At 42.1% G+C, this 27963-nt stretch overlaps 2 protein-coding genes across 2 annotated transcripts; one reads left to right on the top strand and one right to left on the bottom strand.

The window, feature by feature from the left end:
* Positions 1 to 696: 696 nt before the first annotated feature.
* Positions 697 to 9461, top strand: LOC138983099 (uncharacterized). The gene is made up of 4 exons (XM_070356506.1): positions 697 to 752; positions 6005 to 6011; positions 6394 to 6483; positions 8439 to 9461. Exons 1-4 carry the CDS (start codon positions 697 to 699, stop codon positions 8964 to 8966), a joined length of 681 nt encoding a protein of 226 aa, XP_070212607.1. The 3' UTR covers positions 8967 to 9461.
* Positions 9462 to 16326: 6865 nt separating this feature from the next.
* Positions 16327 to 26892, bottom strand: LOC138983098 (protein fem-1 homolog A-like). Its single transcript, XM_070356505.1, has 7 exons — positions 26828 to 26892; positions 24458 to 24744; positions 22283 to 22553; positions 21550 to 21802; positions 20548 to 20814; positions 18976 to 19125; positions 16327 to 17201 (listed from the first exon to the last, which is right to left on the bottom strand). Exons 1-7 carry the CDS (start codon positions 26890 to 26892, stop codon positions 16380 to 16382), a joined length of 2115 nt encoding a protein of 704 aa, XP_070212606.1. The 3' UTR covers positions 16327 to 16379.
* Positions 26893 to 27963: the final 1071 nt, after the last annotated feature.

The raw sequence follows: 27963 nt of genomic DNA, 5'->3' as shown, positions 1-27963 counted from the left end.
TGGAGGGTGTGCTGTATTTTGCCTTTGACGAGGAATAGGGATGGAGGGTGTGCTGTATTTTGCCATTGACGAGGAATAGGGATGGAGGGTATGCTGTATTTTGCCTTTGACGAGGAATAGGGATGGAGGGTGTGCTGCATTTTTCCTTTGACGATGAAAAGGGATGGAGGGTGTGCTGTATTTTGCCTTTGAAAATGAATAGGGATGGAGGGTGTGCTGTATTTTGCCTTTGACGAGGAATAGGGATGGAGGGTGTGCTGCATTTTGCCTTTGACGAGGAATAGGGATGGAAGGTATGCTGTATTTTGCCTTTGACGAGGAATAGGGATGGAGGGTGTGCTGTATTTTGCCTTTGACGAGGAATAGGGATGGAGGGTGTGCTGTATTTTGCCTTTGGCGAGGAATAGGGATGGAGGGTGTGCTGTATTTTGCCTTTGACGAGGAATAGGGATGGAGGGTATGCTGTATTTTGGCTTTGACGAGGAATAGGGATGGAGGGTTAGCTGTATTTTGCCTTTGACGAGGAATAGGGATGAAGGGTGTGCTGCATTTTGTCTTTGACGAGGAATAGGGCTGGAGGGTGTGCCGTATTTTGCCTTTGACGAGGAATAGGGATGGAGGGTATGCCGTATTTTGCCTTTGACGAGGAATAGGGATGGAGGGTATGCTGTATTTTGCCTTTGACGAGGAATAGGGATGGAGGGCAAGCTGTATTTTGCCTATGACGAAGAACTTAGGGATGGGGATGGGAGGTATGCTGTATTCTGCCTTTGACGAGGAATAGGGATGGGAGGTATGCTGTATTTTGCCTTTGACGAGGAATAGGGATGGAGGGTGTGCTGTATTTTGCCTTTGACGAGGAATAGGGATGGAGGGTATGCTGTATTTTGCCTTTGACGAGGAATAGGGGTGGAGGGTTTGCTGTATTTTTCCTTTGACGAGGAATAGGGATGGAGGGTGTGCTGTATTTTGCCTTTGACGAGGAATAGGGATGGAGGGTGTGCTGTATTTTGCCTTTGACGAGGAATAGGGATGGAGGGTGTGCTGTATTTTGCCTTTGACGAGGAATAGGGATGGAGGGTTTGCTGCATTTTGCCTGGAACAAAGAATGTGGATGGAAAGTGCGGTAGATTTGAAATAATATGTGTTGTAAAGGCTTCCCTGTCCCTAGGTCCCGACAACAACCGCTTCCCGTCGTGTCAAGGCTTTGGAAGGATGTTCGGTATTTGTTGTATCTTAATTAAGACACACACACCTTAACTTTGTTCGTGCACTCGACGATGCTCCGTAAACGTGACATACGTAGTTAATTACATCAATATCTGCAGCAAATGTGGACACTGCATTCCGTACGACGCGGAGATGTTGATTGTATCGCTGTTAAAGCTTCTGTTGCCGGAACTAGTTTTTTAAGACTTCACAAGTTCTAATTATATAAAGTTATTGTCATTTGATGTTTTTATCACCGAGGCGATGTAAAACAGTTAGTTCTCGGGAAATCCCTTTGAGTAACATGTTTTGGAATCGGGAAAAAATACTTAACATATCAATCTTAAAATATGAATGCATACATGAATTCTATATCGACTGATCGATCAATCGATCAATCAATCAATCAATCAATCAATCAATCAATCAATCAATCAATCAATCAATCAAGTAAGCAAGCAAGCAAGGAAGCACGCAAGCAAGAGTCATGTATCTGAGTTTCGGCTTTTTTCTTTCCCTTTCTTCTTTTTGTTTGTTTGTTAGAGGTATATTGTGTTGTCTCTCATCTAGTTGTTGTTTTAAACGTGCGAAGAGGAAGAGTGTGAGATTGTTTGGGTGCCGAGCAGGAACGTTTCCAATGTTATTTCCTTCCGGATCGAAGCATTGCCGAGATTGTAAAATATGTCGTATGTTGTTGACCTCTTCACTGGGGACTTTGACAGACACTTTTTTTTTAAAATTTTGTGCTAATTTTTGTTCAGTGCTAATTTGTTTATTTTTGTTTGTTTGCTTGCTTGTTGGTTTGTTTGTTTTGTTTTGCATGTAACGTATCACTTGTAGGTGTAGGTTGTAGGTGTGTGTTTGGATTGCACACCGGATATCCATTCTGTGAGCCCTGTTGCGTCGGAGACCGACTAAAACCCATAGTTAGACGGTTTGCTGAGACTACAAAACAGCGCAAGCTTGTGTGGGTACAATCGTAAACAAACGAATAAACTAAAGATATTCTGACTAAAATTGATCGGTACATAAATATTATTCGTATTTTATATTTTTGTATATTATATACGTAGGTTGACGACTTCCGCGGCTTCGGAGAACAATGACTGTCTCGATCTATGTAATAAATGAATAAACAAAAAGAATTCTGACTAAAATGGATCGATACGAAACTATTACATGTAATTGCATTTTTGAACGCTGGCGCGGCTTCGGTGAACAATGACTCTGTGGATCTGTGTAAAATGTGATATTTTGGTCAGAAATACAAATAACGTATATCTCATCTTTGTCAAAGACATAAACATCACAACGCCAACACGGAGCGTTCTGACGTCATATTTACGATAGCAGCAAGGCTATCATTGTGCTCACAATAGGCCTACCACAAAGCTTTGTGGGCAAAATGCTAGGCTATCGTTAGACAGAAAGCGGAAGCGGATCAGGGTCACGTCGTGAATGAAATGCGCGTCAATACCAATAGCCTACATGTACAATCTTTTTGCGGCTCTCTTGAGGCCAGGGCGGCGCGTGTGCGTTGCTGAGCCAGTCGTGTGTAAAACCACTACTACTGGACTGAAAGGCACGCTCCTACCTGTGAAAACAGTTTTCCTCATCGTCTCAGATGTGGTCAGGCTTTTACATGAGATAAGACCATCCCTCCACTTGGTCACATACCAAAATTGAACAGCCTGGGTGCTCTCTTTGCACATTGGTATTTTTGTGAAAGAATTGATTTTGTGAAAGCGCATTGAGCATATATATGATTATGCGCTATAGCAAATGTCCATTATTATTATTATTATTATTATTATTATTATTATTATTATTATTATTATTATTAAAGGCAGTAGTAGCGTCTTTTTAGAAATAAATTCATAAAAAATTCCAACTCATCACAGCAAGCAGTCAGGGTGTTGATTTTTGGTATGTGACCAAGTGGAGGAATGGTCTTATCCCATGTAAAAGCCTGGCCAGATCTGAGACGGTGAGGCGACTTGTTTTCACGGGAAGCAGTGTGCCTTTAACGTAGCAAAGAAATCGCGACGGTGGGACACACCGCGGGTAGTGTAAAGGATGGGGAGGAAGTGGGGGTAATGGGTGGGGGGTGGGGGTAGGAGTCGGTGGGTGGGTGGGTGTTTGGGGGTGGGGTGGGGTCGGGGGGTGGGTGGGTCGGGGTGGTGGGGGGGGGGGATGCACCCCCTTCTATCATTGCAGGGTTTTTAAGGTTGACTGGGTAAATAGTTCCTCGTGTACGACCTTTGTGTAATACATTTTTTTTAATTACTCAGCTGAGACTGAAACGGATGTAGGGGGTGGGCCGGACAGGTTTTTCCCTTTTGGAGCATTTCTTTTTTTGTACTCTGCAGCTTACATTACAGTCGTTCATGTACCCGAAACATCTATTTTAAGCAGCGCAGCGCTGCCCACAAGAGAAAAAAGGAATCTTCACTGACCGTCAGCTTGGAAAATACACAGTTCCGATTAAAATAGTATAAAAACGGACTGCATCTCAAGTATGAACACCAATTCATCCCAACCAGTAAAGCTGTGCACATCTTCACGGTTCTTTATTCACGATTTGCTGCACAGTGTTGAACAAAGTCTACCTCAGTCGAACAAACAATTATGAATCTTTTCCAACACTTTACAGGTATGGTATAATCTGCAGTGATCGCTCTTAGTTGCCTCTGCTATGGCAGGCGACTTCAAAATATGTACCGGAGGTGCATGGGTGACGTTTCCTTTTTCAGCTCCCGACAGTCATTTAACGACTAAAATGTAAGAAAAAAGAAATTTTAGTAGAATTAAACTGAACTGATTGCAACTAAACTCAACTGAATTCAGCTAAATTAAACTGTTTTTAACTAAACTAAACTGATTTTAACTAAGCTTTTCTCGAAGCAATCATTTAAAAACCTTAGCCGTTCTTTTCATTTGCATACACCAGAGCGTATTACCTAATAATATGTTTCCTTATACCCGTGACAATAGTCGACACTGTGCTACTCTACTCTTACTTCCAAGAACCGCTGCTATAGCCTTTCTTCCCGGAATCCTGTTAAGCCTTTTTAGTTCACGTTGGTCTGACTGGCTCTCATTTCGCAGGCGCCAGAATCAGAATATTACTTTCGAGTGTCAACTCGAAATAAAACAACAGCGTTTTTGTCGATATACTCAGCTGTTTCTAGTGTAAGGGCTCAGAGTCCACATTATATCATTCGTTTTGTGAATGAGGTCTTGACTGAGCCAAGAAAAGTCGCGATGACTGTTTATCCAACGTCCACTTTCGGTCGAAGTGCGCTCTTTATTATTCATATAACCTACTTCGGTCAATTAATACTTTTTTTTTAAAATAAATAAAGAACAGTCCAGAACTGAAGACGAGTCGCGTTTTAAAGCTTAATTTCTGGTGGTATGCAATCACAACTTGCATTGTTTGTTTGTTTTTCAGCGTGAAGTGAACATTTATTTTTTTAAATTTTTTTTATTGGTGGATAATGTTATTTCATGGGCGTCTTTCATCAACGTTTTAGCTTTCTGGTCTGGTGAACTGATATATGTGTTAGTTGATACCTCATCGTGTTTGAAAAAAATAAGAAGCAAAAGCTTGCTGTAGATTGTGTGATTTAACACCCTTATTGCCTGGTGTCAAATGAGAGAGAGAGAGAGAGAGAGAGAGAGAGAGAGAGAGAGTGGTGGTGGTCACGGTGGTGGCGGTGATTTTATGTCCGCACCAGCCGCATAGCGTGTTTTTTTTAGGCGACTTTACACATTTTTGTCATCGTTTTTTAATGTAGGCCTAATGACAGAGAGGAATTTTCCACATGTTTAATTTTAGGCCGGCACTTTAATTTTCATGAATGGGCTGTCATTATCAATGCTAAATGTGTACAAACCGTGCAGTTACGTCTCTCTTCAGTCATGCAACTATTGTGATATTTTTTAAATTTATTTCAGTGCTCCTCGTCGTTTTGTGCGCGCTAACGCTTCTCACAGCAGAAGCAAGAAAGAAGGTGAAGCGATTTAAAATACGCCCTCTGATTCCGTCCGGACTGACCGGCAAATTAACAAGCACAGCAGATGTGAACGAACAGTTGCAAGCAACTCTCGCCGACCTCGACTCTTTGAATATTTCACTCAAAGAGCTCGTCGATGCAAAGGTAAGCTGCGTCTAACTTCACTTGTAATGTTATTGTTTTTATTTCATTTCTTTAGTTTTATTTGCTAAAATGTATAGGTGCGATTGTATTGATATAGTGTATTTCTATTCGTATATAATGTTATAGGTATTTACTCGGTGATTCACGCTATACAATCTTTCATTATTATTTTTAATCTGTCTTTATTTTGATCATTCGTCTCCTTCTGTCTCGTTGCTTTCAGTAGGTTTTTCTCGATTAGTTAAATTGTGTTTTTTCTTTCGACTGCCAGTGTGTAAACTTTAAAGAGAACCGAAAGTTGAATTAATGGGGAGAAAGTACCTCTTCGCGTTACAGTATTCGCCGCAGTTGAAAAATGTGTTGTTTGAAACATTCTTAACATCATGGCAAGCCTACACTATGACCGCTCAGCTAAAAGTTCATTCCAATGCAAAAAGGAGAGAGAGAGAGAGAAGAGAGAGGGATCTAGAGAGAGAAGAGAGAAAGAGAGAGAGAGAGATCGAGAGAGAGAAGAGAGGAAAAGAGAGAGAGAGAAGAGAGAGAGGTTTCTTTGTGTAAGCGCACGTAGGCCTAACTGAACATTTTCAACTTCATGTCATCATAATTTATAACAATGATTGTGTGATACACAGCCATGTGGTCTGTCGCGGCAATTATAGTTTTCTTTTTGCCGTTGTGATATCGTCAGTAAGTCCTATCTGTTTTTAGGGAGCCAGGAATTTCATTCCCTCTAATTTTCGTTTTTCTTGATAAGCCTCTAAGAACCCGTCACTGCGCTGTAGAGAGAGAGAGGGAGGGGGAGAGGGAGAGGGAGAGAGGCGGTTTAGAGAGAGAGGGGGGGGGGAGGGGTGAGCTGGGGTTACAACCCGAAAATATTTATGAGGGTTACGGTATACACGTGTAGACTTCAGTTTCAAGATCATTTCGGCTCACTCTGTGTGTTCGAATGTCATAGTATAGATAAACAGAAAGGAAATTATTGCCCTGTCACATCGTATACATTTCTCTTTCTCTGTTGCAGTCGAAGGACGGCAACGATGACGTGTATCCTGGATATGGGACTAAGGAACTCAACCCCAAGGACGAAACAAAGCTATCCTCCGATAAAGAGGTAAGCAACTGCCTTCCTCTTATCTTTTGCTTCCTGCTGGTTTCGGCAAAATTTACGTTATTTGTATTTCTGACCGAAGTATGACATTTTACACAGATCGAGACAGCGAGACAGCCATTATTCCCCGAGATCGCACTAGTAAGATTTGTGTAAAATGTTATATTTTGGTAAAAACTAAAATACAAACAGCACTTAATCATAGGCCTATGTATTGTTTAAGTTTAGTTCCTTTTATTTTCAACGATTGAACGCTCTTAAACATGCCTATTTTGTAGTATTAGACAGATGCCTTATTAGTATATATTAGTTTCAATCGGCCGCTGATGTCACATAGCTCAAAGAAGGGAAGTCCTGTTTTCAAGGGTACGTCGAGTCATATTTCGTTTGTGCGAACATGGTTTCATATACCCCTCGGAGTCAGTTTGAAATAAATCGTTGCCTTGTCTTTTCATTGACATTGTAGTTGTTGGTACAATCCTTCTTGTGTAATCGTTCATGATCACTACCACACGAGATAACAGCATCTCAACACTTGAACACAGGCCTAAAAGCACCAGCCTGGTTCTTATAGATCTACAGCATGTGCAGAGCGGATTTTTAAAAGTTTTTTTGGTCGTTGAATTGATTTTTATAAATGACACCTGTGTCAATTTACGAACTCAAACGGCAGCAAAATAAAAATCCCAGTCTGCACAGAATACAGCCAGGCTGTTGAGTTTAGGTACATGTCCAAGCGGAAGGATGCTGTTATTCCATGTGAAAGCCGGGACAGATGTGTGGAGGTGGACATGATTATTCACACAGGGAGGAGCATACGCTTAACGAGTGTAACTTTTGTGTGTTTTACATTTTGATGTACCCCTCGGAGATTTGAAGCAAATCTTTGCCTCGCCTGTTTTTTTTTTCTAGATAAACACAGTTAAGCGGTGAATTTTCAATCACCATGTCAGTTGATTCTCTGCAATAGACGATGTTCGGTAATAACTCTGTTTGTATGGGTTGTGAAAGAGTGTGTACATACTCTTGCTTTTAGTGTGTCAAACTTTCCCACATACCATTGATGTGGACTGGGTGGCCGAGTGGTAACGCACTTGCGCTCGGAAGCGAAAGGTTGCGAGTTCGACCCTGGGTCAGGGCGTTAGCAATTTTCTCCCCCCTTTCCTAACCTAGGTGGTGGGTTCAAGTGCTAGTCTTTCGGATGAGACGAAAAACCGAGGTCCCTTCGTGTACACTACATTGGGGTGTGCACGTTAAAGATCCCACGATTGACAAAAGGGTCTTTCCTGGCAAAATTGTATAGGCATAGATAAAAATGTCCACCAAAATACCTGTGTGACTTGGAATAATAGGCCGTGAAAAGTAGGATATGCGCCAAAATGGCTGCGATCTGCTGGCCGATGTGAATGCGTGATGTATTGTGTAAAAAAAATTCCATCTCACACGGCATAAATAAATCCCTGCGCCTTGAATATGTGCGCGATATAAATTGCATAAAATGAAAAAAATAACAATAAAAATCCCTGCGCTTAGAACTACCCACGGAATACGCGCGATATAAGCCTCAAATTGATTGATTGATTGATTGATGGACAGTCTCTAGCGAGGGGTGTGTCTGAAACACTTGGAACACCACTATAAGCTTCTAGCTTGTTGCTGTTTCTGTGAACTTTGTATATATGTCATGATTGTAACCTTTGTTAAAATAAACTTATGTTTAAACCAAACACTTGGAACAGGAGCACGCGTTGAAAGCCTCATTAAAAGCACGAGTATTCACTCTTCCACAACTTGCCTCTTCAAAGCCAACAGAGTTATTTATTACAGAGTTCGTTTATTCCAGCCTGGTTATGCAGTTGTTGCAAACAAATTTTATTTTGTTGCTCTATTTTTAAGTATATCTAATCATTATTTTGATTTTTTTTTTATAACCGAATGTTTGTCGTATCCTTTTCTAGTTCAAGCTGCTGGGTCAGATGACGTGGTGGCTGACGTGGATCGAGGCGTCACTGAGGATCCTGCAGGAGATCAGGCAGCGAGTGGAGGATAAGGAACTCAACGGCAATGACATCGTCCCCGTGGTCAAAGACAAAGATAACGGCAATAGGTTCACAATCAACTCCACCCTGAAAGCCCTGCTAACGGTGAAGAGTAGTGTGAATGACCTTCACTCCAAGCTCGGCCACGAGAATACCAGGACCAAAACGAGTCCGTTCCGTAGCAGGAAAGTCACTGTCATGCAGGCGTGCAGCGAGACTGAACCTCAGGACTGCTCGAAGGAGCGCGACAGAGCCTACATCTTGCTCCGTGACTCACACAAGGCGGTAGAGAAGATGCTGAAGGCGCTCAGTGAGTGCAACGTGGAAGAGAAGGATACGAAATTCGCTCTCGTCTGCAACCGATACGTGATTTTTTTGAAATGCCAGAAAACACTGTGTGGCCTACAGAAGAACCGTTGTAAATGTCTTAGCTGGACATACGAGTGAAGCTGAGCTGGCTTGAATCTTTGCAGACATGGCCTGAAAGATAGGAGGGACCAGCTTGATCGTATACGTATACCTAGCGCCGACTGATATGGTTTGTGTGTGTGTGTGTGTGTGTGTGTGTGTGTGTGTGTGTGTGTGTGTGTGTGTGTGTGTGTGTGTGTGTGTGTGTGTGTACGTCAGTGTGCGCGCGTGTGTGTGTGTGTGTGTGCGCGTGAGCGCGCGCACGCCGGTGTGACGTTTTCATCTTTCGCCATGTCGATATTTCGCTTCTCGGCCTCGTTGATCTAGTATAAACTCTACACTGAACAAAAAAACACCCTTCGATATAGTACTGATGAGCGACCTTGTGTACCTTACATTCATGGGGCCAAATTTGTCCAACCAATTGCTTTATTTAATTTAGAAATTTGATTAATCTTAAAATGTTTTCCTTCTTACTCAAGGGACATAACCACTCAGTACACTTGTTTGTTTGTTCGTTCATGGGCTGAAACTCCCACGCGGCTTTTACGTCAGTGTATGACCGTCACAAGTTTACCCCGCCATTTAGGCAGCTATACGCCACTTTCGGAGGAAGCATGCTGGGTATTTTCGTGTTTCTATAACCCACCGAACTCTGACATGGATTACAGGATCTTTTTCGTGCGCACTTGGTCTTGTGCTTGCGTGTACACACGGGGGTGTTCGGACACCGAGGAGAGTCTGCACACAAAGTTGACTCTGAGTAATAAATCTCTCGCCGAATGTGGGGACAAACTCACGCTGACAGCGGCCAACTGGATACAAATCCAGCGCGCTACCGACTGAGCTACATCCCCGCCCTACTCAGTACACGTTTTCGAAGAATTCGATTTTGGGGGTAAAATCTATTAAATTTTACCACCAATTTTCTTCACATGCAAGAAACTGACATGCTTTTCGTCCATACATAATTTCACTTCTTAATTTTACCAGGAAACAACATTTCAGTCTTGAGTATAATTATGTCGAGGGGGAAATATGTACACAGGCGAAAGATGAAATCGTGACACCGGGCTTTCTGTCTGTCTATGTCTAAGTCTGTGAATTAAATCAGTAGAGAGGTGAGCTGGGTGGATGAATGTTGTACAAATGTTAAAGCAGCAATTGTGTTCAAAATGTCTCGATGAAACTTGAAGAAAGGTTGTACATTTAATTGTTCTATTTTGCAAATGTTCTGTTGTAAAGGGCCTAGAGCCATAGGTTAGGCACTTAAAAATTTCCAGTTATTATTATTATTATTATTATTATTATTATTATTATTATTATTATATTGCTTTTAGTGAAAGAAGGTTTCAAAGAACTATATTGGGATGGATTGGGGTTCTGTGTATAGTGGGAGAAGCAGGAAATATAGGAAAGCATTAAAGGAACACACTGTCTGACGTTGTTAAAAATGCACAAACCATTAACACTTTCACAAATCTGCTGGACATACAAAAACTTATGACTGAGTCACTTTATTTGTACGATAATTGATATTGAGTAAACGATTTTGAGCATGTTAATATAATTGACCTACAACAAATTTGATAATGAGATGGGACGCTAAAAAAAAGCTGTGAGGCTTATATGGATACCGATCCAGTCCCTACCACTACTACTACTACTAAGAATTTCAGATGAGAACTGTGCTTAGTGGCCCATGGGCGCCATTCATTGAGAAATCTCTGATGACTATTGTTTCCCGCATCTGCGCATTGCACAGTTAATACCTCTGTTTTTACGACCTCAGAAATCTGACAAACTTACGTCTGAAAAGAGAGGGGGTTTAAAATAGAAGTAAATTTACTGAGACTATGTACAAACATTCAGAGAAAAAAGAAGTCCTACAGCAAAGGGAGTCTAAAACTGGAGGGTCTTAAATAATAATAATAATAATAATAATAATAATAATAATAATAATAATAATAATAATAATATTAAAGGACATTTATATAGTGCTTCTCCACAGCTCGAAGCGCTTTACAGAACTTTCACTGGAACAGGACTTTTCGCTTGTTTGCATCCGGTAGGGTACGTGGGTGGGTGGGTGGGGTCAGGGTGGTGGTAGATGGGGGGGGGAGGTAGGAGAGATATTGTTTTTCTTGTACTCTCAGTGCTAGCTTGTTGTTATTGTTGTTTCTGTTGTTTCTTTTAGAATCAAGCCTATCTCATTCAGAATGTGTTGACGATTGTTATTTTGGTATGATGTGCATGTATTGTGCAATTTCGTTATACATTTGTTTGTTGCTGTTGTAAGAGAACTTTAATTTGCTTATATCAAGCCTGCAGTTCTTTGTTTGTGTTTGTGGGACAAATTATTGGTATTGGTGGGGCACATTATTTGTGTTGGTAGGACAAACGTTGATTGTCTTCTCAGGTTTCCCAAGCTTTATCTCAAACCAAAGAGTATTTTGACTGCTGTTTTCAGTGTCATCTACATCGAGTGTTATACAATTGCGTGTTATGTTGTTGTTCCTGTTTTTGCTTTTACAGTATTATGTACAGCACTCTGATATGCATCTCCTTGTTAAGTTTTGATTATTGTTAAAAAAAAATTGTTTTTACTTTCAAATTGGTCGTACGACAGGTGTACGGTTTTATATGATCTCTTCATTCGTTTCTCAATGTTCTGCTGTGAATTGCGGTAGTCCCGCTAGTTTTGTTTTTGTATATATATATGTGATACATGTGTAAATATTGCAATATTTACACAGTGGAAGGATTAAATGGTTAATTGTGATTTATTGGCTTGCCAATTTCACTGTTTAATGTTGACACAGATCCTATGCTAGTACTGGCGTATTGGTTGTGCAGTAAGTACTATGTACTCTAATTTCAATTGATCTCAGTATACTGTGGGTGGGGGGTGGTGGTTCTGGTAGCTACTTGTGATTCTTAGTTTACAGGTTCGAATCCAAGCGAGGACGGTCATTGGTCAGCATTCTGTGATGAATAAGAAATGGTATCCATATCTCATCTCTGTGTCACTTCTGTGGCACGTAAAAAACTCGGTCATTCTGCTACAAGTGAAGGCGGCTGATTACACCTAAACACACACACACCTGGGTAGCGCGACTATTGTTGTTGTAGGCTTTCACTAAGAGGAGCGACCCAAATTCTATGAATCGGACGATAAAGTATGAAACAAAATGAAATGTGTGTATATATGATGCTGACTTTTTTCTTTAAATTGACAGTTGTCAACGTGATATGATATCCCCCACCCCCCCCCCCCCCTTCCACTACAATCACGTTACAGTACAATATTCATGCTTAAATTCTGTCTTTAAAATGTTGCAGAATGTACATGTGAGGAAAATTCAACACTATTTTTTTTACATTGGTTTTGTTTTTAAAATCTTGTTGACAAATGTGATTTGTGTGTGATTTGTTCCTTTTTGTCTCACACTTAATAAACGGGAAAACTCAAAAAGAAAGTTTTACGTTTTTTGTATATTAATTGGTTGGCTTTTGTCATTGTTTAATTGCAATGAATGCAGCTTTTACTTCACAGTGATAGTGATGATTATGTTATTGGAGGCAAACAAAACACACACACACACACACACACACAAGAAGTAAAGGGAACAGATTGTGCTTTTCATTCAGTTTAATTAAAAACTGACAAATTAAATATCACAGAAAATCTTTCATGTTTTGAACGATGGCTCAAAAAGACAATGCTTTAAACAACACTCTCTCCACCAATCTCTCCCCCAATCCAACACTTAATCTTAAATTGTTGCATGGCACCGAAGCACACCTTTCACCATGTCCTAAACTTTGAATAATCGTCTGACATTGTCAATAAGTTATTGAGCCTAAATGTATAAATCATAAAAAGCATAACTTTCTTTTTGGGTAGAAGATGACGGACCTCTAAGATATGACATTACAGTTTCTTTTTCTAAAGAAAAAAGAGTTGATTCGCAAACATCCGATTGATAACACTCGGTCCCCCCTCTCGAAGCTGAAGATGCAAATCATCTGTTGAAAATGACAACGTATTCCTTCATATGATGTCAACTTAGCACATTTTTTTCCTCTGTGATTTCTTTCTTTCTTAATTTGGCGTTTAACGTCGTTTTCAACCACAAAGGTTATATCGCGACGGGGAAAGGGGCGAGAGGGGATAGAGCCACTTGTCAATTGTTTCTTGTTCACAAAAGCACAAATCAAAAATTTGCTCCAGGGGCTTGCAACGTAGTACAATGTATTACCTTACTGGGAGAATGCAAGTTTCCAGTACAAAGGACTTAACATTTCTTACATACTGCTTGACTAAAATCTTTACAAAAATTGACTATATTCTATACAAGAAACACTTAACAAGGGTAAGAAGAGAAACAGAATCCGTTAGTCGCCTCTTGCGACATGCTGGGGAGCATCGGGTAAATTCTTCCCCCTAACCCGCGGGGGGTTCATATGATGTCAACTTAGCACATTTTTTTCCTCTGTGATATTGTCGGACAGACACGGATGAGTACTAAGACTCACTAACCATTTTTAGTTGAAACATCTGCATGCATATACCCGAAAATAAATTATAGATAACTGCAGTCCGGTACACTATGGGCGTCCAAACATAAACATCATTTGCCTGCAGTCCAAAAACAAATAGACTACCAACATTCCAAATTTCAGAATAAAAAAACAAGAAAGAAGATTAGTGAACGTAACATATTAATGCAACGTTCCAATATCATACCTTTCTTGTTTTTTTAATTTTTAATTTGCCGATTATTTGCATTATGTCCCTTTAGCCACAGACACGGACAAGACAACAAAGACACAAATCACAAGATTTACAAATATCTCTGGGGAAAAAAAAGACAGTTCCAGAGAGTTTTAAACATGACACCCTTAGATGTAGTTGCACAGAAAAAAAGCATGATCAAAAAACGAATCAAACTCAAACATGAGACCTGTAAACTTGACAGACAAAAGAATTATTTGCATGGCACTTATGGGACTAGCACTCACATATTCAATTCACAACATACACACTCATGATAAAGTGGAACCCCCTTTTACGGCCTATAAAAATCTGAGAAAGTCACGTCTTTACAAAATAGGGCGTTTTAAAATGGAGGTAAATTTACAGAGGTAATGAACAGTAAATGTGACCCTCCACCACGGAATGAGTCGCATGTCACCTTTGCATGATTTTCATATTTTTACATTTTCCTAAAGAGTTTTTAATGTTCTATCTAGTGGTGAAAACCGTTTTAGAAAAGAGCGAAAACTGTTTGAGTTATAAGCCTGTGACTAAGGTGACCCTCACACTGTTACCAGACACCCCCCGGACTTATATTAAGTCTAGCACAGAACAGCGCGAGGTGACATGCGACTCATTCCGTGGTGGAGGGTCACAAATCTGAGGAAAGAGGGTCTTAAAGGTCTACATTTTCGCTTTTTGTCAATAATCCCACCGCTTAATTGTGCTAAAAAATTATGTCAGATGATGAATGAACCATGGGGAAAAAAGTTATAGAGCAAAAAATATAAGGACATTTTTTATTGTTTTTTGGGAAGTGATAGGTGTCACTTCCAATGTTTATGTCTGCTATGTGTTGGACCATGTGCTTTGCCTATAAATATTGACCAATCAGGTTCAAGTCACTATGCTGTCACATCCTCACAATGACAGCAGCAGTGTGACACTGGGTATTGGAGCGCTGTCCACGATGTTTTTAAACGAACAAAATGCACGATACGTATTCGAGAGTAGTTTTGCCCTCGGCTTTTGTCAAATAAGGAAATCCTACTTTATATTTAATGAAGAAATGTTGGTATTATTTTTGCTAAAAGAGACCAATGAATTTTGTTTGTTTGTTTGTTTGTTTATTTGTTGCTTAACGTCCAGCCGACTACGCAGAGCCATATCAGGACGAGGAAGGGGGGGATGAAGGGGGCCACTTGTCAAGCGATTCCTGTTTACAAATGCACTAACCCATTACTTGTGTCCCAGCAGGCTTTAGTAAAACTAAATTAATACCTACTGGAAGATTACCAGTTTCCAGTATGTTAAAATAGGCTTAACCTATCTACTGCTGGACTTACATCAGAACACTAACAGATTAAACTATACATGAATCGCGAGACAAGCGGCAAGAGAAGAGATTTTTGAAAAAAATACAGGTGAATGAGCAAGAAGGCAGAAAAAAGAAAAGAATTCATGAAGAAAAAGAGAGCATGACAGGAAAGAGGAACCAAAAATCTACCTAACAGCAAACTAGAAAGCTCCTGCGGTTCCAAAAACAGGAGGGGCTTTTAATTTCATAACCGCAGTGCCCCACTGCGGGAAGACCAATGAAGAAGGATGCTCCCCGCCAATAAAAAAAAATAAAAATAAAAAAAAAGTAAGGTTGAAGCAGCCTGCATGCAACTGAGGTCAAACAAAAAGAATAAGAAAAAGCAAAAAAGAAAAAGAAAAAATAAGGATATCATACTACGCTGGAATACTACAATACATTTACAAACGGCTACCCAGGCCTCGTCCTGTCTGATCGAAGGGGGGTGTATGTTTGATTTTTTTTAAGGAATACTCAGCATTTTGATGGTGAAATGTCAATTTCTGTATACAAATGTTGACAAGGACCTTTAAAAGGGAAGCAGTCTTAAAAGAGGGGTTCCACTGTAGCTCACCTCACTTGCCCAAATCTAGGAATGTTTATTGCGTGTCTGGCAGACACACTTGCACAAACAATAAAGGTTGACTAAATTTAACAACCACAAACATAAACATAAACAAATTAAAGGCTACTTTCATGAAGGAATAAATATCTCACCCCTCGCAGCTCCATCAAAGCAAACCAAACCAGCTAGCAAAACCAAACCAAACGTTTGTCACTTAATTGCTTATCTGTTTATGTAAAAAAAAGTTCAATTAACTAAATTTGACTTTCCCTTTTCACCACAATGGCGCTTCAAACAAGATAAGCTCTTTAAGATTACCTTTCATTCTAGGCAGTATAAACGTTAATTGTTCTGGAAAAAAACAAATGAAAGCAAAGAGTAGTAAATTCACAGATTGTCAAAATTATGGCAAGATAAGCAAAGACATATAATACACAAGAAATAAAAATAAATAAAAAAATATAAACACAAGTGAGACATAAAAAGTCCTTTATAGAAAGAAAGAAACAAAACCAGTCTTATCTCCTGCTTTTTAACTGACCGGTATTCCTCCATTACAGTCACACACAAATAGAACAATAACATATCACATCAAATCTAACAGAGTCAATGGAGATCCCGATCACATGCAGCTATCACAGCCAAAAACACGATATTACAGTGGACCCCCCCCTCCCCCCCCCCCTTTTAAGACCCCCCAATTTAAGACTCCCTCGTTTTCTCAGAATGTTGGAGATCCTAAACGGAGGGTTCCACTGTATATCTAAGCGTTCAGTGCATCTCAACAAAGCTGATGAGGTCTGGAGACAGTTTGTATGTGTCTTTATAAGGCACGTCATGGCACTTGATGGCTCGCGCGGCAAGACACTGCAAGTTGACGTGGTTGAGAATGCACACGTTTTCCACTTCCAGAGCTTGCAGCAAGTTCTTTCCACTCAGGGAAACTCTGTCAGCGTGAGCGTCATGCTTCAAGAGCAAGCCAAGCCACTTCTCTCGGTCGGGGTGAGACAGCATCTCTTTCTGGGTCTCCTCGCTGCCAAAGAATATGCTGAAGAGAGGGGATTCGCCAGAATCGTTCAGAGCATCCGCATCAGCCCCACACGCTATGAGCGTCTCCAGAAGAGGCACCGTCGGCATCTGCAGCTTTCCTGTGCCCAGAAGGTCGCAGAGGGGAAAGCACAGGTGTAGCAAACTGTCCCCGGCGGGAGTTCGATGACCCGCCTTGATCAGGTGGTAAACCAGGGAACGGAAGCGATGTAACTCGCTCGCAGACAGCTGCTGGTATTCGGCCATCAGACGGACCAAGTGAAGCGCGTACATGAGCAGGATGAAGTACGTCTCCTGCCCCTTCTCCGTGTGATGACGACAGCCACACCTGACGTAGCTGGGGTACAGGGTGCCCCCTCTGTCGCACACCTGGCACCGGCAATGGTCGGGGTGGGTGGTGGAGAGGTAGAGGTGCAGAGCGGCCTTTGCTTTGTCCAGCAGCTTCACCAGAAGCTGGAGCACCTCCAGACAATCGCTGACGCACGCCACCTCCCTGCCCTCTGCGTTCACCAGCTGCCCTTGACACCCCAGAATCAGACCCAGGCACTGAAAACAAAGCCATTCATGTTCACGAACTGCCCTTGACACCCCAGGATCAGACCCAAGCACTGCAAACAAAGCCATTCATGTTCACGAACTGCCCTTGACAGCCCAGGATCAGACCCAGGCACTGCAAACAAAGCCATTCATGTTCACTAGCTGTCCTTGACACCCCAGGATCAGACCCAGGCACTGAAAACAAAGCCATTCATGTTCACTAGCTGTCCTTAACACCCCAGGATCAGACCCAGGCTCTGCAAACAAAGCCATTCATGTTCACTAGCTGTCCTTGACACCCCAGGATCAGACCCAGGCACTGCAAACAAAGCCATTCATGTTCACTAGCTGTCCTTGACACCCCAGGATCAGACCCAGGCACTGCAAACAAAGCCATTCATGTTCACGAACTGTCCTTGACACCCCAGGATCAGACCCAGACACTGAAAACAAAGCCATCCATGTTAATTGTCCTTGACACCCCAGGATCAGACCCAGACACTGAAAACAAAGCCATTCATGTTCACGAACTGTCCTTGACACCCCAGGATCAGACCCAGACACTGAAAACAAAGCCATTCATGTTCACGAACTGTCCTTGATACCCCAGGATCAGACCCACGCACTGCAAACAAAGCCATTCATGTTCACTAGCTGTCCTTAACACCCCAGGATCAGACCCAGGCACTGAAAACAAAGCCATTCATGTGCACTAGCTGTCCTTGACACCCCAGGATCAGACCCAGGCACTGCAAACAAAGCCATTCATGTGCACTAGCTGTCCTTGACACCACAGGATCAGACCCAGGCACTGAAAACAAAGCCATTCATGTTCACTAGCTGTCCTTAACACCCCAGGATCAGACCCAGGCACTGCAAACAAAGCCATTCATGTGCACTAGCTGTCCTTGACACCCTAGGATCAGACCCAGGCACTGCAAACAAAGCCATTCATGTTCAGTACAGTGGAACCCCCCTTTTAAGACTTCAAAAAATCTGTGAAAATTGGGTCTTAAAAAGGAGGGAGTCTTAAAATAGGGGTAATTTTACAGAGATTATGAACAGAAAGTCTGAGAAAACAAGGTTTTAAAAAGGAGGGAGTCTTAAAAGGGGGGTTCCACTGTAACAAACTGCTTATGAAAAATTTGAGAAATAATGAAAGGGAAGTAAGAGTGAAACAAGAGTAAGTGAGAGTTACGCGAAAACAATTTCCTGGCACCTGAGAGTGAGAGAATAACAAGTATTGAAATGAACAAGCCACTTTCATTCTCTTTGATTATCATGAAGATGAAAGTCACTTGTTATTTCTCTCCGGTCTAAGGAGATTGAATCAGCAGAACTCTCACTTACATGTTGTATGCGTGGTATGCATTTAGAGCACTTGTGTCCCTGCAAAACGCCTTCACATTTTTACATATTTTTATAACCTAGCTGGTACCAACCGAAAAGCAAGACAATAGGAATGTAATCAGAAAATGGTCACTTGGCCTCAGCTACCAGTCAAATCAGTTGTACAGTAGAACCCCCACCCCCATTTAAGACCTTCAAAAATCTGAGAAAATCAGGTCTTAAAAAGGAGGGAGTCTTCCAATGGGGGTAAATTTACAGAGGTTATGAACAGGATATCTGACAAAAACAGGGTCTTAAAAGGGAGGGAGTCTTAAATTGGGGGTCTTAAAAGGGAGGGAGTCTGAAAAGGGGGGTTCCACTGTAACAACAAAACAGTCATACAGTGTCAAGACCAGTTTGGCTGGACCCGAGTTCAAGGTGCAACACACCATACCTTGCAAGCCGTGTACTCCAGGTCGGCGCTGAGCGGGTGAAGGGAGGTAACCTGTATGTGGAAGGCGTGCTTGTACAGCTCCAAGCACGGCCGGTACAGGCAGGCGGCAAAGTACTGCCCTGCTCGCGACAGCATCAGGCACGTCAGCTCCTGCAAATCAAACAGACCATTTCAATTTTCATCATTTGCACAGAGAGAAAATTATCCTAACACCACCGAAAACCAACAACAGAGGAACTGCTAGCGTTCCAAAATTCAGATTAAAAAAAGAAGAATGGTACATGTAGGTTATCGGAATGTTTAAATATTGACAAAACAAAGTGTTACATGTACAGCATGTCGACCTAAAGAAGTAGACAGACAGACAAACACGCAGGCATCTTGCAATATGTTATGATGTAATGTATGATGATGTATTCGGTGCATGATAGTGGATGTATGCTTGTTAGTTGTAGATCTAGTACGATGTTTGAGGTTGTAATGTTTGTGCGGGTGTTATAATGCAATATGTAGCCGTATGATGGTTCCAGTGACAGTGTGTGAGTTGTACATGGCCGGGTGCTAGAGTGCTGCATGAATGAGTAAGGGCATGTGGAGCTGTATGGCTGGGTGAATTGTGGGTTGCGTACGTCCGAGGGGCACATGTAGCCTGTGTGTCTGAAGTAGTGGGTATGTTGCGTAAGGATGTGCTGATATTGAACTTCAGTTGTGTTTTGTAAATGTCTATGTATCAGTGTATTATGTCTTGCCACACACATGCCAAATTTCCTTGTATCGATGAGGACAATAAAACTTCTTGTATCTTGTATCTGAAGCAAGATTTGTTGACAATTTTGAGATAAGTTCATTATTTGTATCATAAGACAGTGTTTGTCTGTCTGCTTAAAAGACCACTGGGTCGACATTCTATAAATGTCACGTTTTGTTTTGTCTATAATTAAACGTTCCAATAACCTACCATTCTTGTTTTTTTTTTATTATAACGTCACTGGTTTGATAAAATACACATGTAAACAAAAAAGACTTCATACTTCTCGGCTATATAGTAGACTGAAAAATTAGGGCATGACAGTGCTGCCTCAACTCTTGCAAAAAGCTGGATATGTCGATCACCAGACATTTATTAATAATAAAAAAAACGAGAGAAAAAAAACCCCAAACCGGTGGGGATAGCATCTGGAAGAATTTGTAAGTAAAGTTTCAGATATCTGTCCATTAGTTTTCTGTCAAAAGTTAACTAAATGTAAAAAATTAAATAAAATCCACACACAAACACACATACACTAGTTTGCACGACGCTAATATAGTGTGTGTGTGTCAGTGTGCGCTTGTCCAGCTATGTTTGCCTGTGAGTGCATCTCGGCTATCTTTATGTCATTTTTGTGTGTATGCAGTTAACCTGACCATATAATATACTTCTTGTTATTTAACTTGATGTTTAAATAATTGCTATGCCTTTCTTGTTGTTGTAATTGCAATATATAATATATGTTAATCATATTCCTCATCCCCATCCCCAAGAGGGCCTCCTGTGATGAGCTGAAATAAAACCTTGAAACTGTCCAGCCTCACCCTATTAGTGTCCCCACAGATACGCTCCGTGATGAGCAGTGACTGCATGCGGATCTCGTCGGGGTCAGACGCTATGGCATCCAACTCATCAAGGCTGAAGAACTCCAGTCTGTAACTGTATGCCGCGATTTTCTGTAGCCTCATGTTGCTTTTGGGAAAGAGGTGGCTCCTTAGCATCAATGCTTTTCTCCACTGTTCAACTGCCATGTCGTACCTGTCAAACGTCTCAACAAAGCCACAGCCAAGCAGCTCGTACGCTTCGATTACCTGGAAAATACAGCATTCCTTCACGTGTTAAGTGCAATCCCAATAGATGAATCCTGGAAATAAAGCTTTTTTGGGTTGTATTGTCTATGGGAGAGTTGCGCGCCCCTTCAAAACTTGAGGCAAACACATATGCCAGTGATCAGTGAAGACTCACGTGATCATATCGTCTCAGAGAATAATGAGCTCAAATGCACAAGTCATGCAGTGTGTGTTTGATACGATGACTCTTCTTGTGAAAATATGCTTACTGGAGCTCAATGTTCAGTGCCACCATGATCACTTTCCAACACTCATCAGTGGTCACACGACGACGTGTTTACCTCACTATTTGCAGGGGTACAACTCTTCCTCAAAACAAACCCAGACGGATTTATTTCTGGCATTGGTCTACTCAATACATTGTATTGAGTCTGGCTCAAAAACAACAGGCACAGAGGCTAAAACTTCCCATAAATACTCTGATACCCATAACACACACTTCCAATCAATCAGCAAAGCATATGAACAGATCAAACTTGAGCACATCTGATTAGCATCCTCATCATGTATGCTTAAACCACACAAAAGAAGAAAAGTAAAAGTAATTTACCCAACTACAGTGGAAGCCCCATTTGAAGACCTCCCCATTTAAGACTCCCTCCCTTTTAAGACCTGATTTTCTCAGATTGTGGAAGTCTTCAAAGAGGGGGGGGGGGGGGGGGGGGGGGAGGGGGTGTGTTTCACTGTATCACAAACCTCAATATACTTGAAGGCATGGGTGTTTTGGATGACGTAATCACAGATATGTTTCCAGCCTCTCGACGCACAGCGCTGCAGAACGTTGACGCCATTGCGATTCCTGTGTCTACAGTCGCCACCAAACTGAATGAGATACTTGACAGACTTGAGGTGCCCCTCCCCCGCAGCGTAGTGCAGGGCCGTGTTCCCCGCGTTGTCTTGGTCGTTGGGGTGCGCCCCTCGCATCAGCAGCAACTGCACCAGCTCTGGGCTGCAAAATCACAGTGATAAGATCTTTTCAGGCACTGGTCTACTCCCCTACGCTCTCTACAAATCAGGTTGACAAGTTGAACCAAGTGTGTGAAACACTCGAATCAACTTTTGAGGCAAATGAAGCCAGTAACACAGAAGTGAGTTTGGGCTAAATTAAAAGCATTGATGAAAATTTGCAAGAGCATACCAGGAGACAACAGCAGCCACACCCCATCACAAACAGCTCTCCAAATGTAACAGGTGTACTGCCTACAGTACCGATCCAAAGCAAATGTAGAGCTACTATAAATAGCTCAAATTTGAGGCCGGCAGACAACTCTGTCAGTGAAGAGTAGCTACTGTGAAAGGGGGACTACTGCATCACCCTGTCACACAAGCAAATGTGTTTTACAAGACCTGAATAGACATCTTAACCCCTAAGCCATTGCTCCCCGTCAGAGGTCTTGCAAAGGGGGAGGGGGGTGCATCAAAAACTTACCAGTGAACAGAGTTGATGAGACAGGTGCTGCCAGTGTGGTTAGGTGCGTGGATGTCCGCTCCTGCTTCAATGAGCACACGCACAGTGTCAACTTGAGATGCAAAACATGCGGAGCGCAGTGGGGTTGACCCGTGGCTGGTCTTGAAGCCGATGTCGGCCCCGTGGCGAATCAACGTCTTGACCACTTCCACGTGGCCGGACACCGCCGCACACCACAGGGGGGATGCTGGGAAGCTGATGTCGGCTGGATACGTTGGCACAATGATCATCCCTGTGAAGCAAAAAAGACAGTGATTACCGTACTTTCCGGGTGACAAGGCGCTTCGTTATCTAAGACGCACCCCCTTCTTTTTAAAAAAAATTGTAATCCAGTCACCCATTGGACGCAGGGGGCCGATAGGGCGCACCAAAATTGAAAAAGTATACCGGTAATGAAAATAAGCCGGCGAGATCAAAGCCAGGTCCATTGTTTATAGACACGACCTTCTTCCCAGGGATCAATGACCCAGTTTTTGCCATGAGAGGTGGTTCCTGTCATATCTGAGAGAGGAAACACTTCCTGCTTCGGGGTCAGTGACCGAGTTTAACAGAGTCGAACTCTGTGTGTGCGGCGAGATCAAAGACATTGTGATAGCTGGGTGGCCTTGTTTATAGACACGACCTTCTTCCCAGGGGTCAATGACCCAGTTTTTGCCATGAGAGGTGGTTCCCCTGTCATATCTGAGAGAGGAAATACTTCCTGCACCGGGTCAGTGACCGGTCAGTGACCGAGTTTAACAGAGTGGAAATAATTATGTGTGCTCTGTGTGTGCGGCCAGATCAAAGGCAGGCATTGTGATAGCTGGGTGGCTTGAGAGCTCGAGGAAACTTGGCCAGGGCAGTACCTAGTAGCTGAAACATACATTATCACAAGTTGTTTGACTGGTACTCAGGCGGTCTCTTTGATTTTTTTCGTATTTCATACACGGATTAGACGCTTCGTTATACAAGACGCAGGGGTCGAACTCGAGGAAAAAAGTCGCGCCTTATGACCCGGAAAGTACGGTAATAAATAGATATAATAATAAATGTTAATCTTAGTAGTGTATTCATGTTTGACTATGCTTAATGATCGTGTGTTTGTGTTATTAGAAATGCGATGTGGTGCCAAAAGAAAAATGTTCATGTTTGTGTAAAATGAAAATGGACATTAAAGGTTTTTTTTATCTTAAATAATAATAATAATGCGGATATCAATATATGGCGCAAATCCTGAAACATATTTAAGCGCACCTCACTAAACCATACATAAATATTATTAGAGAGAGTTTAAGAGAAGGAACAACATAAAAACAGACATAGAAAACTTTCTTATCTCAAATGAAATTGTTGATACATTTGATTTACCGTACGGGTCATAAGGCGCGACTTTTTTCCTCGAGTTCGACCCCTGCGTCTTGTATAACGAAGCGCCTAATCCGTGTATGAAATACGAAAAAAATAAAAGAGACCGCTTGAGTACCAGTCAAACAACTTGTGATAATGCATGTTTCAGCTACTAGGTACTGCCCTGCCTTTGATCTGGCCCCACACACAGATTTCCACTCTGTTAAACTCACTGACCCCGGTGCAGGAAGTGTTTTCTCTCTCAGATATGACAGGGGAACCACCTCTCATGGCAAAAACTGGGTCACTGACCCCTGGGAAGAAGGTCGTGTCTATAAACAAGGCCACCCAGCTATCACAATGCCTTTGATCTGGCCGCACACACAGAGCACACATATTTTCACTCAGTTAAAGTCGGTCACTGACCGGTCACTGACCCCGGTGCAGGAAGTGTTTCCTCTCTCAGATATGACAGGGGAACCACCTCTCATGGCAAAAACTGGGTCATTTTGGTGCGCCCTATCGGCCCCCTGCGTCCAATGGGTGACTGGATTACAATTTTTTTTTAAAAGAAGGGGGTGCGTCTTGTATAACGAAGCGCCTTGTCACCCGGAAAGTACGGTATACTAATTTTGCTTTTACCTTGATTGTACACCGCTTTTAGCAGGGTCTCCAGGATTTCTTTCTGCTTTACAAAAATCATGGATTATCATAATACTTATTCACCTTTTCTTTTGATATCAGCCCCACATTTGTCCCCAGAAGTTTTGAGCTTTATCAAAATAATGGACAATCATAATCATAATTCACCTTTCCTCTCGATGTCGGCCCCACATTCGTCCAGCATGAAGTTGACCATGTGGACGCTGCCCAGCATACAGGCGGCCACCAGCATAGGGCCGGAGTCGCTGCTCTCCACCTCCACCAGCTGCTGGCGCTGATGGTACGGCATCCGCCGCATGATGGGCAGAACTCGGTCCACCGTGCCCTTGGACAGACACTGCTTCCACAGCGCCGTGAACCACACAACCTGCTTCTCTGCCAGCGGACCGGCATCCCCTGAAGATGCAGCGGTTGATAGGGAGCGTGCTTCACCCCTAAGAGAAGAAAAATGGTGACTGTTAGAAACCTAATTCTCACAGAAGAATGAGTTCGCATTTGTTAAAAATGGCTGAGAACCACTTGGTGCTCATAGCTGCGAAGATAAGCACCTGAATGTGAACTAAAAATGTTTAACATATCTTGAGAAAATTTACCTTGCAGGTTCCTTGCTACAAGCAATGCCTATCACAGATTTGGACCGTCGCTGGTTGATTTTGCCTGAAACTCTTGCCACACTTCTGAACACGTTCGGTTGCGCTGATCTCACTCGACACCCACCAACAGAGCCTTGTGTCTGTTTATAAATGTCATCTTTTAGTTTCGCCTCCATTTGCTTTTTATCTTTGGTCGAGTTTTGCCTGAGGTTTTGTGAGCAGCCAAAGCCTGCTCTCTTTGTGAGCACCTGTTTTGGGGTTCTGTCATCTCCTTTGGCAGAGCAGGTCATAGTTTTGGAAGTTGAATGCGCATATCTATTGACCTGGGGCCTTGTTGAAATAGTACACTGCGTCCTCTTTTGTCTAGATCCTAACTGATGTTCAGGAGCACTGTTGTTTGATTCACCATCCCCAACCCTTTCATCATCAGCTGTTTTCAACTGGAATCTCTTTGAGCTTTTGTCTTCAGAACAATTGCTGTTTGTTTCAGTGTTTGAATCAACTGTAACAGCATATTTTGCAGCAGCATTGTTGTCAGCTTCATCAAGGCCAATAGTTTTGTCACTAGTTGTTTCCAACTGAAATGTATTTGAGTTTTTGTCTTCAGAACAATTGATGTTTGTTTCAGTTTTTGAATCAACTGTAACAGCCCCTATTGTAGGCTTTGGTTCAAGGCTACCACTATTAGCAGTTGTTGAATCCATCATAGACTTATCAACGTCACCTACATTTTGTGAGGTAACGCTTTGAGTAAGTGAACTTTCTTCAGTCTGAATGGTTTCTTTCAAGCCAGAAGAATTCACAGTGTCTTTCTCCACCTCCTTAACATGTTCAAGTGATGATTGTGAGGAGATGGCAGTCTTAATGTCATTAGTTCCAATTGAATTGCCCATGGTATTCTTTGCATCCATAGGATTTTCTGGAATGCGGTTTGTATTCACATGGCTTTCATCGCTGTTCTCTTTGGCAGAGGAAACTTTCAGAATGGGTTTAGTAGCTACACCCTCAAAAATATCCAATGTGTCTGAAGCACTAACAGAGTTCCTGGTCATAGGATTTCCAGGAAGGTTGTTCATGTCTGGTGGGTTATTCTGGAGAACCGAATCTTCATCTAAAGTATTTTGAATGTTTGGAATGTTATCTGTGTCCACACGATTTCCTGGAATACTCTTTTCATTTACAGGATCTTCTGAACCACTCTTTATGTCTGCTGAAATGTCTCGAATACTAATCATGTCCTCTGCGTTTTCTGGAATGTTCTTTTCGTTTGACTGGTCTTCCAAATAAACATTTGTGTCAATCAAATTTTCTAGAACAGTCTCTGAATCCACAAGAGCCTTAACTAACTCTCTACTTCCATTGTCGCCAGAACTTTTAGGTGTGGTTTCTTTCCAAAACGCATTTGATGTTCCATTCAGAACACTCTGCTTTTCTACAAAACAGTCCATTTTGTCTGCCGCATGACTTCTTTGGCCAACACTTTTCACAAGTAGCTCTCTCTTGCCTTGAACAACCAACTGACTCGCAGTAGGTTTGAGGGAGGCTGACGCAAAACTGTTGCATGACAAAGTTTCAGCAATGGAAAGTCCTGGTGTGTACATCAAATTTCTTTTCGTTTCATGCCTTGCTTTACTGGGTTGTGGCTTCACAAAAGGTCTCAATGTGTCTAGAGCAAGATTTGTCTCTTCCTTTCTCTGTCGCTTGGTTGAAGTCTGACTTTGTCTACTCACAAGGGACAAGGATAGAACTTTGATACGAGCACATCCTAGCCCTGTGCGTTTTTTTCCGCAAGTGGGAGTGTTATATGCACCTGCAACATTTTTCACCGAGCCCTCACAAACCTGGCTTGCGGTCAAGACATCTGCTCGGCGCAGATCTCTATGAACAGATGCATTTTTATAGCAAGTTTTTGCTTCTGCCAGACCAGGAGATTCTGTTTCTGTAGATGACTGGTACAGAGGCACCGATACAACTGTCCCTGACCCGCATGGCTTTGGAAATATTTGTTGGGCCTTATCGGACCCAGTACTACACGAAGGAACACTACACTGTGCTCTTGGGTGCTGAATGGTCGCCAAGTTTGAACAACCATAAAAAGTAGCTTGCTTTGAAGTTTTTAAACTCTCGTTCCGAGCTGGTAGACATACTCCTTGGTTCTCCTCCCTCACCAAGCAATGGTCCTTTACAGTTTCAGTCTTGTCGGGAGACTTCATAACTTTGTGGCCAAGCTTGGTGTTAGGATTGTGAGATTCGGTTTTTAAACCATACCCACTTTTTCTCAGACACAAAGGTTTCACAGAAGTGATGGTCAGTGCATCAGAAATACTGTTAATCGGTGGTCTTTCCTGGTGCTGTTGCCTTAGTCTGTTTGTTTTCCAGGCCTTCTGAGCTGTCACCAGACCAGACGCTGTCTTCACATGTTGAGCCATTTTGACATAAGCAGATCCCAGGAGACATATGAACAGCAAAATTAGTTCATGTCAAAATCGAGGATGGTGTATTCCTGACCAGAACTTATTGAAGTGACAAAACCTGCAAGTCACAGTCCAAGCGCAAGCAGTATTGAAAACAGCAATCCTTTGGCATTTCAATTTGTGCAATGATAAGGATTATTAATCATTCAATTTGCTCGCACTCCAGTAATTCTTCTCCAAGCGGTAAAATCTCCAAATTGTTGTTTGCGAGTTAAACAGCACTCACAAAATGTCTGTCCCATCTAAAGATGAAAGAAAATCTAAACAATATGGCCTGCTGCTAACTTTATTCATCGTTGAAGCCTTTTAAGAAAACTCAATGCTGATCAAACACTGATAATATCAAGATGCTTGTCAATCAGACGAAAGGAAGAAAAACTGTGCTGTCAGTGTCACTACTGCAGAACGACTAGTGTACGCTAGTCAGCGGGCTATCGCAACCAGCAATAAAACCAGCCATCATCTTAAGACCGTCAGCACATCAATGCCTGTCACCACCTATCAATCAATGTCATCAAACCTACCCCGCCTACTTTGGTAACGACAATAACAACAGGCATGGTTTCTAAGAGCAAACCAACAGGGT

The sequence above is a fragment of the Littorina saxatilis genome, linkage group LG12, assembly GCF_037325665.1.
Source record: "Littorina saxatilis isolate snail1 linkage group LG12, US_GU_Lsax_2.0, whole genome shotgun sequence".
NCBI lineage: Eukaryota > Metazoa > Mollusca > Gastropoda > Littorinimorpha > Littorinidae > Littorina > Littorina saxatilis.
Note: the sequence above shows the minus strand (reverse complement) of the source record. Positions and strands in the feature narration are given on the sequence as shown.